This window comes from Herpailurus yagouaroundi, unplaced genomic scaffold (assembly GCF_014898765.1).
Source record: "Herpailurus yagouaroundi ecotype Mexico unplaced genomic scaffold, PumYag 190, whole genome shotgun sequence".
Classification (NCBI taxonomy): Eukaryota; Metazoa; Chordata; class Mammalia; order Carnivora; family Felidae; genus Herpailurus; species Herpailurus yagouaroundi.
Window position 1 is genome coordinate 20,703,070 of NW_024412421.1, and position 17,729 is coordinate 20,720,798.

The 17,729-nt window shown below is 42.7% G+C and overlaps 1 protein-coding gene across 2 annotated transcripts in view; it reads left to right on the forward strand.

Annotated features, from left to right (window-relative positions):
* The first annotated feature begins 6,678 nt into the window (after positions 1–6,678).
* SNTB2 (syntrophin beta 2) overlaps positions 6,679–17,729 on the forward strand; it is a 106,746-nt gene continuing 95,695 nt past the window's right edge. For both annotated transcript variants that reach the window (XM_040442931.1, XM_040442932.1), the window contains exon 1: positions 6,679–7,294. In XM_040442931.1, the coding sequence (XP_040298865.1) occupies positions 6,715–7,294 (580 nt within the window). In that variant the 5' untranslated portion in view covers positions 6,679–6,714. The remainder of the gene's footprint in view (positions 7,295–17,729) is intronic.

Below are 17,729 nucleotides of genomic sequence, written 5' to 3' on the forward strand. Positions count from 1 at the left end.
GGGGGGGGGGGGGGCAGAGGATCCAAAGTGGGCTCTGTGTTGACAGCAGCAAGCCCAATGTGGGGCATGAACCCATGAACCATGAGATCATGACCTGAGCCGAAGTTGGATGCCCAACCAACTGAGCCACCTACTATTGAGCACTTAAATGTAGCTAGTGCAGCAAAGGAACAGAATTTTTATTTTTATTTGATTTTTAATTTAAATAGCCGCATGTGGCTAGTAGCTTTCATATATGGACAGCAAAGATGCAGATATGAAGGCTTAGCTTTGTGTCCTTTGTCTTTAGGAAGTTACAGAACTGAAATTTTATTGAGTGCCTACTATATGATGTCTACCCATAACAGATAAAAGATGTTCTCAGCTCTCAGGAACATCATAGCCTAGCTGGAAGGGGAGAAACAAGTAAATCAACAATGCTACATTAGAGATGAGCACAGATAAGGGGCACCTAACTAGTAGAGTTAGCAGATCAGGTGAAGGTAGCAGATGGTCCTTGAGCTAATAACTCTTGGAATTGGGTGGTAATGATCAAGGGGGAAGAGAGAAGAAAAGAGGCATTCCTAGATCATTCTCGGTACAAAGGCTTGAAGCAAGAGAGAGCATAGCCTGGTTCAGGGACTACCAGTAGTTCCACATGGTTGAAACACAGCGTATATATTGGGAATGGAGAAAAATAAGGCCAAAATGGCAGGCAGACCCTACCAAAGTAATGAGAGCATGCATGTCTTATTTAGGAAAGCTTGCCCCGTAGGGTGACAGCTTCCCTTGCATATGGTAGCTAAGAAGCAGGTGAGGTTCCTATAAAAGCTAAGAGTAGAGCAATTTCCACAGAGGAAAGCTAAGCAGTTTAGAAAAGTGTGTAGAAAAGATAAATAAACTTTGGATAAAGAACCCTTAAGCCAACAGGTAGTGAGAAATAAGACCAGGTATGAGTGGGCCTTGAAGTCTGTAGTTAAGAATTTTCATCCAGAGGCCCCTGGGTGGCTCAGTCGGTTGAGTATTCAACTCTTGGTTTTGGCTCAGGTCATAGTCTCACGGTTTGTGAGTTCAGGCCCTATGTTGGGCTCTGTGCCGACAGTGCGGAGCCTGCGTGGGATTGTCTTTCCCCCTCCCCCCATCTCAAATAAATAAAAAGAATTTTCATTCAGTAGAAAACACAGTTGTGAACTACTCAAATTCAAAGTAATGACACAGTAAACATGCCCATTTGTGTAAGTAAGGGCCAGAAGAGACTGGCAGTTAGGGAAGCAAAAAACCAGGCTGTTGTGTAGGTTCTTAATGTGGGTTCTGTATGTGTCCGCTGAAGTTGCCATAAAAGTAATACAGGCTGGGGGGCCTAAACAACAGAGATTTATTTTCTCACAGTTCTGGAGGCCAGAAGTTTGAGATCAAGGTATTATTAGCAGCATTGTTTCCTTCTAAGGCCTTTTCTTGGCTTGTGGATGGCCATCTTTTTGACTTCCCTATGTATGTATATGTGTCCTGTCCTCCTCTTATAAGGACAACAGTCATGTTGGATTAGGGTCCACCCTAATGACCTCATTTCAACTTAATTACCTCTTTAAAACTCTATCTCCAAATACACTCACAGTCTGAGGTACTGTGGGTTCACCTCAACCTATCAACCTTGAGGGGACACAATTCAGCCCATGAAAGAGTCCATGGAAGGGCTTTAGAGGCTTCCTGAGCCCCTGAGCTTGAATGCTGTATTTTGCATTAGTGAATACTTGTCTGAGGTGTGTCCACAGCATACAGCTGATTTTCAAAGGGGTCTAGGATCCCTCTAATGGGCCATTGTGTTAACTGACTGAAGAAGGAAATGAAGCTGTGAGATGAAAGCCTAAATACACCATGTGCCTCAGTAAACATGATATGGAGCTCGGTGACCTAGGAAAGAAGAGGTGAAGCTGACTGCAAGACTTATGGTGAGGCACTGGAAATTCTGTTGGAACTGGTATTGAGGGAATGGGGATTTTTATTTGAGGAACTTACTTAAATTTCAAGGCAAATTGTGCAATTTCTATGACTGTCACTTAAAAACACTGGTGATTTTCCAGGGCGCTTGGGTGGCTCAGTCGACTGGTCAAGTGCCTGACTCTTGATATCAGCTCAGGTCATGATCTCACGGTTCATGAAATGGAGCCCTGTGTTGGGCTCTGCGTGGACAGCATGGAGCCTGCTTGGGATTCTTTCTCCCCCTCTCTCTTCCCCTTCCCTGCTTGCGCTCTCTCTCTCTCAAAATAAACTCTTCCCCCTTCCTGCTTGCTCTCTCTCTCTCAAAATAAATAAACATTAAACAACAACAACAACAAAAAACTACTGATGATTTTCCATAAGTAAGTGGATTCAATGAAACTAACCTTCTGCTTAGTATGTCCTTACGAATATTTTCCTAAAAAGAAAGTCACAGAGCTACAAAACTGTCACCAGCTGCTGCTCATTAAGAATGTGGTTAGCAGATGTGGGTTTTCATAGTCATAACGCATGAGATAGTTAATACATTTTTGTGGGTTTCAGATAAATAGTGGTTTATCTTGGTGGGATGAATTTTAAAATGTGCTTGCATCAGCTAAAGGATATATGCACCTTTCCCTCTTTTCACATCATGTTTGTGCTGGAAAGAAAAACACATTTTAGGATATTTCTCCAGGAAGGCAAAGGAGTACTGCCTATTGAAAGGGACAATTGATCTCACTGTCTTATAACTGGGAAAGAGTTACGCATGGATAAATTTTCAAAGTTGCATGTTGGATTGGTTTTCTTACAAGCTTCATTCTTCCTTTGGTCTCTTCTTTAGTAGTAATTGAGCAGCTCTTGTTTTTGCTCCTCTGGCATCTGGCCGCCTTTGTGGTGGTGACCTTCAGGCTTGCTAAGGGCTGCAATTTTGCCTGGGGCCCTCCTTCCTTATGAAATTACACAACACTCAAACCTTGGAACGAACCCCAGATTCACTAATTCTTTCCTTTGACGGACTCTTGGCAATATGTACTCCCTTTCAACCAAACTGTAGCTTTATACAAGATCTGTTTGTCACCAAAATTAATTTGGCCATTTGTTTTTTAATCCTGGAATCAAATGGTATTATGGCAGACACATTCCTAGATAAAGTATAGACTCTTAATTTGAGACTTCTTACCAAAGGCTGTATTTTTGCTGCTGCTTAAGGTCAACAGGTAACAATATCAGGAGCAGGTACTTTTTATGGAATTCTTAAAGGGTGGAAGCTACAGTATTGTAAAGCAGCATACGACATCCCAGTTGACCCTTACAACCCCCATTAGAGACAGAAGGTATCTGAATTTTTCTGAATAAGAAACAGGTTCATGGGGCGCCTGGGTGCTCAGTCGGTTAAGTGTCCAACTTTGACTCAGGTCACGATCTCGCAGTCAACCGGCTCAACTGAGCCACCCAGGCGCCCCTTAACCCCCTCATTTTAAAGGAGTAATCAAAAATAGGGGTGCCTGGATGGCTCAGTCGGTTAAGTGTCCAACTTCAGCTCAGGTCATGACCACTCTGTGAGTTCCAGCCCCACGTCAGGCTTTGCACTGATAGTGCGGAGCCTGCTTAGGATTCTCTGTCTCCCTCTCTTTCTTTTCCACCTATGCCTCTCTCTCTCTCTCTCTCTCTCTCTCTAAGATAAACATTAGAAAAATATATAAAGGAGTAAATAAAAAATAAAGTAGCAATGATCCATCCCTTGTTCTGAGAAACAGAATAGTAATAACAGCCTGTTATTACATATTGATAGGTGACAGGAATGAAAGCTTATTAGGAATTATCTCAGCCATTTCCTTTTTTAGAGGTAGATAAAATAACATGTTCAAAGAATTATCTAATCTTGTCTCACTGTCCCTAAGAAACCGTGGAAACAGATGTGTACTCTTTTTGTTGCAGATTTCATTATCCACAGTAAGTAGATTCCCACTACTTGATATTTCCTAGATGGTAATTTTCACTCTGCAAGGAACCAGTAAACCTTCAGAGGGATTATTTGAAATGACTACAGAACAGGAGGCACTGAATTTCAATCAATCACATGTTTAATGAGTTTCTTCTCAGCAAGGCAATATTTTTGGAATAGCAGGAAATGAAGTCAGTGGGTGGTCCCTGCCCTTCTGTATTTTATAACCTACTTGGGCAAAACAGGCAGGCATACAACAAAATTGTTTAGAGGAAAAATCCCCCCAAAATTGGGTAGACAGTGAAAACTACGATGAGATCTTGCTAGGTGGGAAAGTAGTTGAGAGAGGCAAGGTGGTGTTTGGAAGGATGCCTCAGTGGGGACCATGCAGGACATCATTGGGAGACACTGACTGGATGAGTTTGGCTAATCTGAAAGTAGTGATGAGAGAGAACACTGAAATTTAGATTCTGATGGAGGACCTTGTGAAAGCAGTTCAATAAATTTGGAATTTTAAATGGATATATTTACAAATAATTTTTTAAATGTTTATTTTGAGAGAGCACCAGCAGGGGAGAGGCAGAGAAAGAGGGACATAGAGAATCCCAAGCAGGTTCCATGCTGTTTTTGCAAAACCCTACTCTGGGCTAGATCTCAGATCATGACCTGAGGCAAAATCAAGAGTCAGAGGCTTAACCCACTGAGCCACCCAGGTGTCCCTAAAAACAGCTTAAGTAAAAACTCCCAAATAATCCAAATAGCAATCTTCATTACCTTCTCTGTTCCTAGAGCTAAATATTTTGTTACATAACTTACTATCTTATGTAAGTGCCTTTACTATTTAGTTGGAAGATCTATGACTTCCTCCAGCTCTATTGATCAAAAGGTATTGATACTTTTAGAAATAATTTATAGCACTTCTCTTTTGCTAATAAAGGTGTCTTCAAGTGCCCAACCTCTGGATAATTATGCATGTAAAAGTGTTCAAAATAATGCTTATACTCTAAGGAATCAGTTATCAAGTGCTCTCTCAAAAGCATGTAACTCAGGCCTCTGGGGGCTCACACCTCAGCTGGAGCAAAGCCAGAAACGTCTGTGACTGCAGATGCACTTAGGCACATTGGGACCTGCTGGAACGGGGAACTGGCCTCACTACAATTGATTTAGGAGAGGATTGGAGGTTTGAGCTTCTGCTGACATTTGCAGCTTGGAAAATCCTGCTCCACTAATTGCAAAGAGGATTCTGCTGTAACGATTTTTTTAGTAAGATACTTTTATCATTTTGAATTCTTTCTTCATTTGGGCTCTGGGTACTTTCCAGTCTCCATTTTTATTGTTTTAACTCCTAGTATAGGAGGCTCTTTGAAAGTTCCTGCCCACACATGAATGTGCATTCATAGAGAGGTGCAAGAACATGGCTCACGAGCTTCAACATGTACTTCATGAGCAAGCAGGTATACAGACCCTTTTACAGGAATCGGTGCACATTCCCTCTGCTTGTAGCCCTACTCCCAACAAGTGAAAACATGGGGATTGCCCTTTTAGGGCTGAAGGGAAGTTACAGGGCACCTTGACCTCATGTTTTTGCTGAGATCTGTCTCAGCAGTGTGATTTCTGGATCATCATTTTCGAGGCTTGAGGTATGTAGTCATGCCCAGGAATCTGGGAGACCTCAGTTTTTTCTCCTTCCTCACTGTGGACTTCGGACCAGAGTCTTTGGCTCTCTGGGCCTCAGTTTCCTCAGCTCTCCCAGCCCATGAAGCTGCAAGGGGGTGGACTACACCACCTTTATCTTTGGATAAAAGCCACTGCAGGCTCTGCAGTGTGCATACAGTTTCTGGGGACACCCACCAACATTTGCCACAGCAAAAGGCCATGACCTCCAGGGCAAGAAGGTTAGATCTATAAGCCAAGTCCAAACTCTTCCATGTTTAATTATATGAAACTTTTCACAGTCCTATCCTTTTACCTCCACTGACCCTATGCTCTGTTCACATTGGATTTCTGACATCTTCCTAAGTAACCATCATCCTGTAAATATCTTTGAGGCCTACCTGTAGTGGCTGCAGGGCTGAAAAAGAAACCCCTCTGTCACTCTAGGCAAGCAAATGGGTGATTACAAAGCAGAGTAACAAATGCCTGTATTCTTGTCTCCAGACCTTTCCTTATACAATTCCCTCTGCTACACCTACTCACCTTCTATACCTCTGTGAAGCTGACCCCAAGCCCAAACGAATGTTTCTTTTACTCTGCTCTCAGGGCGTTTTCTACATGTTACTTAACAACCCAGTATCACACCAGGATGGTTGGTTCTCCACTCTCCTCCCCCACTAGACCGCCAGCTCTCAACTGTGGTACATTTTATTCAGCTCATCTCCAGACATCAAAAGGAGCACAGGGCTGAGCACTCAGTAAATACATAATGAACCAATCAATGCAAGAGTGAACGTGCAACCCAGTCTTGCAGACTTGCAAAGTGCTTCTTGAAGCTGATTTTGCTCTCCATGCCGGGGCTGCTCCCTTGAGCTACGCGGTGGAGGTCAGGAGCTTCGGGGGTGGCCCTTGGAGACGAAACGAAGGAGGAGAACCTGAGATAGAGCCCCAAAGCGCTCAGGCTGTCCACATCCAGCGAGCAGCAAAGAACCAGCCTAAGCGCTGCAACTTAACCTTCCGGAAGCAGCTCCGCCCGCCGCTCCCCGCCCCTCCGGACGATGGGCGTGGCCCCTCATGAATAGTAAACGACCGCGGGGTGGGGGCCGGGTCCGCCCCCTCGGGCGGGAAGGGGGAAGCGCCGAGGCTGCCTGACTGGAATGAGGGTAGCTGCGGCGACTGCGGCGGCGGGAGCGGGGCAGGCCATGGCGGTGTGGACGCGGGCCACCAAAGCGGGGCTTGTGGAGCTGCTCCTAAGGGAGCGCTGGGTTCGGGTGGTGGCCGAGCTCAGCGGAGAGAGCCTAAGCCTCACCGGCGACGCAGCGGCGGCTGAGTCCGAGCCCTCTTTAGGGCCGGCGGCGGCCGCCTTCAACGGCCTCCCCAACGGCGGTGGCGCCGGCGACTCGCTGCCCGGGAGTCCCAGCCGCGGCCTGGGTCCCCCGAGCCCGCCCGCGCCGCCGCGGGGCCCGGCGGGCGAGGCGGGCGCGTCGCCGCCCGTGCGCCGGGTGCGGGTAGTGAAGCAGGAGGCGGGCGGCCTGGGCATCAGCATCAAGGGCGGCCGCGAGAACCGGATGCCCATCCTCATCTCCAAGATCTTCCCGGGGCTGGCGGCCGACCAGAGCCGAGCGTTGCGGCTGGGCGACGCCATCCTGTCGGTGAACGGCACCGACCTGCGCCAGGCCACCCACGACCAGGCCGTGCAGGCGCTGAAGCGCGCGGGCAAGGAGGTGCTGCTGGAGGGTGAGCGGGGCCGACGGGCGGCGGGCGGGCGGCCGGGCGGGCGGCGCTGGGCCGGCCGGCGCTCACTTTGTTTCTTCTATCCTGCCCTTTACGGAGCGGGTCCGGTCCCTCCCCCTCCGCGTCCTCGGCTTCCTTGCGCTAGTGGCCCGGTTCCTCCTTGACTCTGCTTGCTAGGGCTTTAAGTATGGAAAAACTGATGGTCCTTGCAGGAGAAGTTGGCTTTCAGTCCCTAAGGAAGACTCGGTTGAGATTTAGTAAAAAGCAGCCGCGCTTGAAGCCCCGCCTCTGCACGATAAGCTGACACTAAGAACTAGGGGGAAATTGAAGGGCTCGAGTCCTGGAGGTCTCGGTTTGCCTCCCGAGAAGTGCCCGGTTGGCGCTTTCTTCATTCATATCTGGCTTCCTGGGGCGAGAGGGTCTGTTAAAATAAATAAAAAATCACCCACACCCATGCCAGTGGTATGCTTGGGCAAACCACCAAAACTACTGGTTAATTTATGGGAATTTAACCCATCATTGGCTCTCAACAATAACCAAAAGAGATCATAGCACTTCATTGAAGACGGAAAGCTGAAACAGCAAGTTCGTGTGGCTAATGAGCCTTGTTTAACAGTGGAGGCTCACGTGTTTGAACATTTACTGCCAACTAGAGTTTTGCCCCTTTTGCACGAGACCGGTGCCAGCTTCCTACCATTCACAGGCATGCTGCTTCAAGGCTTTAAATGAAGCCTGAAATGTTAAATCTCAAGATAGGTTTGAATAGCCACTACTTTTACTTTAAGTGTATAGTGATCTGTAACCTGGATCCTTCGTGATGATTTATGGCTGCCAAATTAAATCTCATTTCTTTCAAGGACCTATCCATATTGGAGGTGGTAGAGTATTGTAAATGTGATCTGAAAAGCCAGTTGGCTTACTTCAGAAATTTGTGAGCAATTGGCTTTCTTTCACTGGTGATTCAGTCATTCAAGAAGCATTTATTACTGGTTATATAGACGAGGATATAACAGATAATGTTTCTGTATTTGGTCTCTAGTTGGGGACATGATGGAAAAATGCAAAACAACTTACAAGTTACTGATTATGTAATGCAAACTATATATAAATGCCAAGGAAATGCAAAGTTAGGAAGCAGTGGAAATCAGGAGTCGTCAGGGAGGCCTTTTTCAAGGAGCTGAATCTTGAGCCAGGTCTCCAAGGAAGTAATGGACATAGACAGGCAGAGATGAGTCAGGAGGGTATTCCTGGCAGAGGAAGAACAGAAGGGACTTGGGGAATGGGAGGCCAGTCACAAACTGAGAGGTCAGAAGTCCAGCTTGGCAAAGTGATTTTCACTTTTTTTTTTTTTTTTCCAAATCTGCTTGTAAATATTTGGGAAAATGTTAGTTTGTATGTGCTCCAAGTGTGAAATTTCTGTGTCCCATCTTTATAATATTCTATTTACAAGTATTATTTATATCTCACTATAGCTGGGACCAGACACTTCTCAGAAATTAGTGTTAATAAATGGAGTAAAATTGTAGACTGTGGCTTAGGTAGTGGGTATATATAAAAAAAAAATTGTAACCGGGATGCCTGGGTGGCTCAGTTGGTTAAGCGGTCAAGTCTTGATTTCAGCTCGGGTCATGCATGATCTCATGGTTGGTGAGTTTGAGCCCCATATCGGGCTCCATGCTGACAATGTGGAGCCTGCTTTGGATTCTGTCTCTGCCCCTCCTGTGCTCTCTCTGTTTCTCAAAATGAGTAAAAGGAATTTAAAAAAATTATTTTAAAAATTGTAACCTTAAATATGTACCTTGAAATTGGTCTCGATGTGCATTTGGTTATAAATTCTTAGAGCCAGAGTTTTTTTTAATGTTTATTTTAGTTTTGAGGGGGGGAGGGGCAGAAAGAGAGGAAGACACAGAATACAAACCAGGCTCCAGGGTCTGAGCTGTCAGCAGAGAGCCAGACTTGGGGCTGGAACCCACAAACCATGAGATCGTGACCTGAGCCAAAGTCAGCGCTCAACTGAGTCAGCCAGGAGCCCCAGAGCCAGAATATTGAAGTAGTACTGTTTATGTAGTACTCGGTGGTAACGGACAGATATTTCATCTCTTTACACCACATATTTTTATTTTTTATTTTTTATTTTATTTTGTAGACAGAGAGAAAGCATGAGCTGGGGAGGGTCAGAGAGAGAGGGAGACAGGAAGCAAAAGTGGACCTCGCACTGACAGCAGAAGGCCGGCCGATGCAGGGCTCAAACTCAGGAGCAGTGAGGTCGTGACCTGAGCTGAAGTCAGAGGCTTAGCCGACTGAGCCACCCAAGTGCCCCTACACCATATATTTTTTTTAAAAACAGAGCTTTTGTTTAGGTATATTTTGAACCTGGTATTCATACCAGTTAAATGAAAATCATCTAGTAAATGTTTCCCAGTATTCATTAGTCTAAAATAGGCCACATGTGTTTTTAGAAGGAGGATTTACAAACAGCAGCATAATAACATATTTATTGAGTGCCTTTTTACCTAACACACAGGTTCTACTTTATTTTCCTAATTTGTAAAAGACAAGTCGTTTTTGGAAAAAAAAAAAAAGGGGGGGCAAGTAGTTTTTGTCCTTATATGTGTGTGGAAGTATGCAATTGCACTTTCAAGACAAAGAGATACAAAAATAAAATTATTTAGAATATGCAAAATCACTGAAAACAGTCATTTAATTGAAGCAAACATTATTTAAAATCGAGAGCTATTGTTCCATCCAGGTAGGCCACTTCTAAAAGATAGATTTTATGCTTAGCCCTTCAAATTTTGGAACCGTAGTGTTCCTCCATTAGATGTCTCAAAACTTGAAAAGCTGTCTTAAGCAGCACAGTGATACTCTTTTGTGGTGTGGGCAGGGAATCTTAGGCATGCCCTTGCCACCCCCTGGTAAAGGAAAGCAGTAGTCTCTGGTTGCCTGTGGTTAGGGAACTGAGCTAAAGGGCTCCTTATTATCCCATGGATTTGTCAGGATTATTCATTCATACATCAAACATTACTCAACTCTGCCATGTGTCAGAGGCGCTTGAAGTTCCCTGATTCCTGCCCTCAGGAAGTTTGGAGTTGACATAAGAGAGAGAGGGGAGAAATAACCGCAGCAAAGGGCTAAAGTGATGTTATAATAGAACTCTGGAGAGGACACAAAGGAAGGAGAGATGTGTAGAAGACCTTAATGGGGATCAGAGGTTGAGGATGCCTGGGAAAAGGTTGATGGTGAAGCTAAAGTTTCCCCTAAGAGAAAGCTGCCACCAGAAAATACACACAAATGAGAAACATTAGGAAGTTATTCTGCCCGGTGAGGGTAAATACAAGTGAGGACTTTGTGGTCAGACAGACGTGGGTCTGTTTCTGAGTAGTGGTTTGTAACCCCTAGGCAAGTTACTCAACCTTGCTAAGCCTTGGTTTCCTCATCTGAAAAACCAGGATGATAATACCTCCTTCAAAGGGTTGTTATTCATTTGATAGTTTTTGTGCTGGAGGCTTTTTTGGGGACTGGGAATATGGCAGTAATCTACAATAACAAAAACAAAACTCTGAATGAGGAAGGTAGGACTGGGTCATGAAGGTATGCTCTGAATTAACACGAGCACTCTCAGAATAGCCAGGATAACAAGTTAAAATCCAAGGTTCCATTTTACTTGAAAAGAAAAACATGGTAAGGAAAAGAATTACTTTAGGCGAACAGGTTAAGAAATGAGTTTGCGGAGCACCTGTGTGGCTCGGTTGGTTAAGCGTCCAGCTTCGGCTCAGTCCATGATCTCATGGTTCATGGGTTCGAGCCCCGTGTCGGGCTCTATGCTGGCAGCTCGGAGCCTGGAGCCTGCTTCGGATTCTGTGTCTCCCTCTCCCTCTCTGTCCTTCCCCTGCTTGCTTTCCGTCTCTCTCTCAAAAATAAATAGACATTAAAAAAAAAAAAAAAAAAAGAAATGAGTTTGCATTTCTTAGAAGCAAAGATTCTTGTTTTCCTATTTTCCTAACATCTCTTGTATAGGCCAACATTTTTATTTTTAAATTTGCATTTAGGGGCACCTAGGTGGCTCAGTCGGTTAAGTGTCCAGCTCTTGATTTCAGCTCAGGTCATGATATCATGGCTCTTGAATTTGTGCCCCGCACTGAGCTCCGCCCTGGGCTCTGCGCTGGCAGCGCGGAGACCGATTCTTTATCTTTTCTGCCTCTCTCTCCGTCCCTCCTCTGCTCATCTTTTCTCCCTCTCTCTCTATCCCTCCTCTGCTCATGTGTTCTCTCTCTTAAAGTAAATAAATAAACTTAAAAAATTTTGCATTTAGTTTCCTCTTCCTCTGATTTTTTCTTCTTCACATTTACCATTCAGAACATTACCCTTGATTTTTTTCTAATTTTTTTTGTTTTCTTTTTTATTTTATTTATTGTTATTGTTATTGTATGTATGTATTTATTTATTTATTGTAGAATCTTACCTTTGATTTTAAATTTTTTTATTGTTTTATTTTTGAGACAGAGAGCATGAGCGGGGAAGGGGCAGGGAGAGAGGAGACATAGAATCCTTAGAAGGCTCCAAGCTCTGAGCTGTCAGCGCAGAGTTCGACGCGGGGCTCAAACCCACAAACTGTGAGATCATGACCTGAGCTGAAGTTGGACACTTAACCAACAGAACCGCCCAGGCACCCCCATACCTTACCCTTGATTTTAGCCAAAAGGTGAAGAAGTGATTTTATCACTCAGAACCTTAAAATTTGCTACTCACTGTGTACTTGCAGTTTTAGCTAGTGACTGTTAGCATTGATACTAAGATATGCCATGCAGAGTTATTCAGATTTTAAGCATAAAGAGGTGACTACTCACCTGTCAGATATTAGATGTTGAATTTAGTGTATCCTGAGTGCTAAAAATAGGGTCTAAGTAGCTTCTAGCATTTATATTTTTTAGGGCTATGAAATAAACTAAGTGAACATAAATTAGACTATACATTGGAAAATGTTCCAGAAGAGGTTAGGGAAGACAGTTTTAAAGTGTTCAACTTAAGGTTTGATATTTTAAGGATGCCTAGATAGCTCACTTGGTTAAGAATGTGACTTTTGATTTCAGTTCAGGTCATGATCTCAGGATTTGTGAGTTTGAGCCCCACCTAAGTCTCTGTGCTGACAGCACAGAGCCTGCTTAGGATTCTCTCTCTCCTTCTCTCTGCCCCTTCCCTGCTGGCATACACACACTCTCCTGCACTCAAAATAAATAAACATTAAAAAAAAGTTTGATAATTTGAGAAATGATCAGTACTTTTGAAGCAATTCTCGTTGGAATATTGTTGGAAAGTCATTTATTGCCTAAATGTCATTCTAAGTTTTGTTATCAAATCTACTGAAAAGAAAATGGTTAAGCGTATAGAGGAAGTGGACTGGCATGAAACGTATCTTGAAAATTGAAAATAATTTTTGTATGCAGAATGGCTTGAGATTTTCAGTGTTCTATATAATATGGTTCTTTGTGTGTGTTAGGGGACATATAACATATTGCTGACATTACTAGGCTGCTAAGTTAAAGAAGCTAGTTTGGATTCCTATACTGCCAGTTTCTTCAGTGTATGTTGGACAAGTTGGGAGTCTTCTAAGGAAAACATTCTACATTTTCTTTGAGATTTTGTGTGTGTAGTCATTAATTTATCTCTACAAGAACATCTAAATTGTCAGGAAGTTTGTGTTTCTGTGTTCCTTTCTTTTTGTTTAACTAGCCTCATCATGTTTCACTTGAATGATTAGACATGTTTATATATGAGAAACTATGTTTTTGTAACCAGTTTACTTCTCATAGAGTTTCGTGCTAAAATATGTCCCCCAAATTATTATCAAAATATGAGAAGTTTATTGATTCTAATATAGAGTGGTTATGAAAATTCTAAGAACATTTTTAGAAACCAAAACCAGGCTTTAATTTAGATCTTAACTGATAACTCAGTAACTTTAATAGATTACCTGCTGTGTAATTCTTCCGGGATAAAGGTTGCTTTACTTTGTGATCAAATGTGTGTCTTTGTACATAAGGAATGAGGTACAGCCTGTGGCTGTGGAAGTGTCCAGCTGTTCTGAGCTGACTGACTATTCAAGGATCCAATCACTGTTCCTGGTTAGGTTTACATCCTATCCTAATTGAACAACAAATAATGCCACTTGCTTGCATTTTCCCCTAAATAATATAACAATGCCTTACGTTTTTATTAACATTTTTAAATTATCTATGCACTTTTATCTGTATTTTCTCATTTGACCTTTACACAGTCCTTGGAAGTGATGGGCATTTTATCTTTGTTCTACAAATGATTACGCTAAAGTTCATTAAAGTTAAGTGAGTTACTAAAGGTCTCAGAATTTCTCTTGATTTTTAGAGGAAAAATTTTAATGTTCTTTGGGCAAAAGGAAAAATCTTACCAGGATTTTTTAAAGTTGTAAAGTCTCATCTTCTGGATGAGGAATTAATGACCAGAGAGGTTAAACGACACGTTTGAGGTCAACTAGCTAATTAGTGGTGGAACTTGGACTAAAACCCAGGTCATTGCTTTCTGCCTTGTACTGTGCTACGTACAGCCAGTCACTCAGGTCTCTTAGGATCTCCTGAATATTATCATGTTGCAATGTGTTGTGAGAGGTCAGCGTGCAAAATAAGTTGAAGGTAGTTCCTGGTGTCTAAGAGCTGACACTGAAATTGGAAAGAGAAAACTGCCACACAGAAATTGATCAAATGGGTAGTACTCCCTCTTCAAGAGTTCCCTGAGGGGAATGATCAGTTATAGGGTGGAGGAGCAGAGTGTGCTGTCATGGGGAAAGGATCATTTGATCTGAGGCTTGAGGGACAGGTTGCTTCCCTGTAGATGGAAGTCCTTCCAAATTGAGGGGATAACCTGAGCAAAAGCCAAAATGAACTTGACACATGATAGGAAGTGAGGAGAATAGGATTGAACTTGGAAGAAAATAAAGCTGGGAAGATAAATTGGAGCCAGATTATGCAAGGCCTTGAAAGCCAGCCAGAGGAATTTGGACCTTTTTCATTCTGTCAGTCAACATTTATTAAGTACCTACTGCAAACAAGGTGTTGTGGTAGATGCCGGGAATTAAAAATTGGAAGTAATCCCCACCCTTTAGGCTAGGAAGGAAATAGTTATAATAGGTTTGTGATAAGTGCTTTAAAAGAGGTGAGAATTTGGTGCCCTAGAGGAGAGAAAGAAGTGCAAAGGAGACAGCGTGTCAAAGGTTGGAAAGTGATAAGTAGCTGGTGTGTTGAGAGAAGTAAAGCGTGGTAAGTAAGGTACGGGAAGTGTGTACTTGGGAAGATGGGCGGAGGCCAGAGATCATCAAGTGCCTTGTGTGCAGTGCAAGCAATGGTCTCTCAGTGGGGCTTATATTTGCTTTTCAACCCGAAAAAAGAATTTGAGCTTTATTAATATTTAATGTATTGGTGACACTTGTTCTCTTAGTCTTACAAGACAGGGCCATTACACATTTGGTACACAAGGTGAAATCTCAAGGAAAGAGTGGAAGCTTCACAAAGCAAAGGGATTGCTAGTGGTGACCTTACTAATTTGTCTGCTCTTGTTTTATTTGTTTGTTTGTTTGTTTAGTCTGCTATTATACCGCGACTTACTGCAGTTTTCTTGAGCATGATTGGATGTATATATTGCACGTGCTTTTAACTAAATTAGTCTTCACAAAATAAATGCCTTACGATTTGCACAAAGAAACCATGGATTGAAGGCAATTATAACACTATAAACAATAACAAAAAGGCAAAGCCAACATTTCTCCTAATAGGAGCTCTTTGTCACATCTCAAGGTAACCGTATTGTCAAGAAGTCAGCCTAAAAAATGAAATTGCCAAGAAGACTTATTTGAAATGTGGATTAATACATTGTCATTATTAATGAACTTGACCCTAAGAGTATATTCTAGTTTGAATAATGTAGTAACAATGATAGTATGACATCGTCAGAAATATGTTAGTGTTTTTATTTCATCTTCATCCCATTCTTTCTTGATTTCTGTATTTTATGGATGTTTAATAATATACATGTATTAGACAATATTCACAGATTGAGAGTGTAGGCTCACGCTTTTCCTAATGGTGTGTGCTGTCAGAAGTTTTAGGCCTAGGAGCCACCAGGTTAATTTAAAGGGCTTTAAATGAGGTAGTGATGGGGTGCCTTGGTAGCCCAGTCATTTAAGTGTCCGACTCTTGATTTCAGCTCAGGCCATGATGTCACGTTCATGTGTTTGAGCCCCACATCAGGCTCTGTATTGACAGTGTGGAGCCTGCTTGGAGTCTCTCTCTCTGCCCCTCCCCCATTCATGTTTTTTTCCTCTCTTTCTCTCAAAATAAATAAACATTAAATAGAAAATACTAAAAATAAGTGAGGGAGTGATGTCTTAGGAAGTTCAGAGGGGCAGATGGAGTGTAGGCGCTCAAGACATGAGGTAAGGGAAAGCAGTTAGGAAGCTGTTGTGACACCATAAGGATATTGAGACTGAAAAATATTGAGATAGAAACAGCAGGTCTAAATGATCGGTTTGGGGACCGAGGGAAAAAGGAAAGTGGAGGAAACTCCTAGAGTTCTGGCTTAGGAAACCAGATAACAAAATTGACAGGGGAGGAACTCTGTTTTGGGTGAAGATAAGTTTGGTTTTGGACGTGTTGAATTTGAGTTACCTGTGTGACATTCTGGCACGAAAGTCCAATAGCGGGTCTGGAGTGTGGTCTATAGTGAAGAGAAACGTGAGAACTGAATGAAGACTTAGGAGATGTTAGGGTAAGGTGGTAATTGATGCCATGAGGATAGATATAATCATCAAGAGAGGATGCAAATCAAAAAGGGAGGTAGAACCAGGATGGCACCCTGCAGAACCCCTACATTTGAAGCAAGGAGTGGGAGGAGAAGAATCTGGAAAGAAATGGTCCAGGAGGTAGGGAGAGAGCCGGGAGAAAATGGTGCTGTGGAAGTCAGTGAGGCAAGAATCTGAAAAGGAGGATGTGATCAGCATCAGAAGCCAAGAAAGTAAAGAATAAAAATGAAATCTGTTGGATTTGGTAATTAGAGAACCGGATCATTAAAGTTCTCATAAGAGCAATTTCAGCAGAATGACAGGAGCAGAAGGCAGTGAATAGACTATGCTTTTTAAAAGTTCTCAGAAAAGTCAAAGAAGCAAAGATGGTAACTAGAGTCGAATGAAGTGTCCAAAGAACGTTTTAGTTTTGTAGTTGGTTGTTCTTTATTTTGTTTTACATGGGAAATAATTGGGACGTATTTGTAGAGCAAGGAAACAAGGCCAACAGGCAAGGGAAGAGGCTGAAAAGATAGAAGGAGTGGGGAACTGATGCAATCCATTTTTGAGCCAGGAAGTGACATGATGGGAACAGAATTTTGGGTTGGCAGCAGTGGATGATCTGGATCCAATGCAAAGAGGAAAGACAAAAGGTAGGAAAAACTACAGCTGTTAGAGTAAAAAGCAACCCAAAGCAGAGATGATAATCATTGAATGGGGTAGTGGTGGTAGCAGGGAATAGATACGAAGATGCAATTCAGGAAACATATTAAAGCAGATGATTTTTGCCAGGGGTCAGCAGAATCCGCCGGGGACCTTTTTCTACCCAGAAAGCCTCCGTCTCACTGCCTGTGCTCCCAAAGATTGGACACGTGTGGAGAATCTCTGGCAGTGCGCTTCTGTTGCTAGCCAGGCATTTGATCCATCAGAGACGTTGGGTGGAAAATTGAGAGCCACTGTTTTCAAGGAAGAAATGATGGGCTGCGGGTACAGATTGGATATCATCAATTAGCCCTGAGATTTCTCTCCGGGGATAATAGGAAAATGGTTGTTGACAGTGGGAAAAAAATGGAATGCTTTGGGAGGGTGTTAAGCTTATACCATTTAGCTTTGTTATAAAGCACTTAGGTGATATAACTGCTGGCTCTGGGCACTGAGAAGAAAAATTTTAGTTTTATAAACAGTACTTTACATCTGGTCACACAGCATGAGAGCATATTCTTCCTTTAAAGGGTTTCCCCCCCTAGATTAGAGAGAGGAGCTTTTAGCTTCAGAGAAATGATTGTATGTTCTGGTACACTTAATGTTTTGTGTCTGGAGAAATACAGTTGATTTAGTCACTTTATGTGAGTGCCATTCTAAGGAAGCTACGCTGATTTCTTCATACAATTTGTGTTTGATTTCATTTTAAAAACAAATCTCATGAAATGATTTTGTATAGGAACAAAGTGCCAGTGATTATGGTGTCAGTAGATTGGCTTTTTGGAAAGAGTAAAATAGTTACTAAACTGCAACTTGGTTTTTGTTTCTGTAATCTGGCTCGCTAGAAGTTGCTAGAATGCTTTGACATATAACTACAGTTAAGAATAATCTGTCATGTATATAAAATGTTATACTTCACACTCAGAAAAT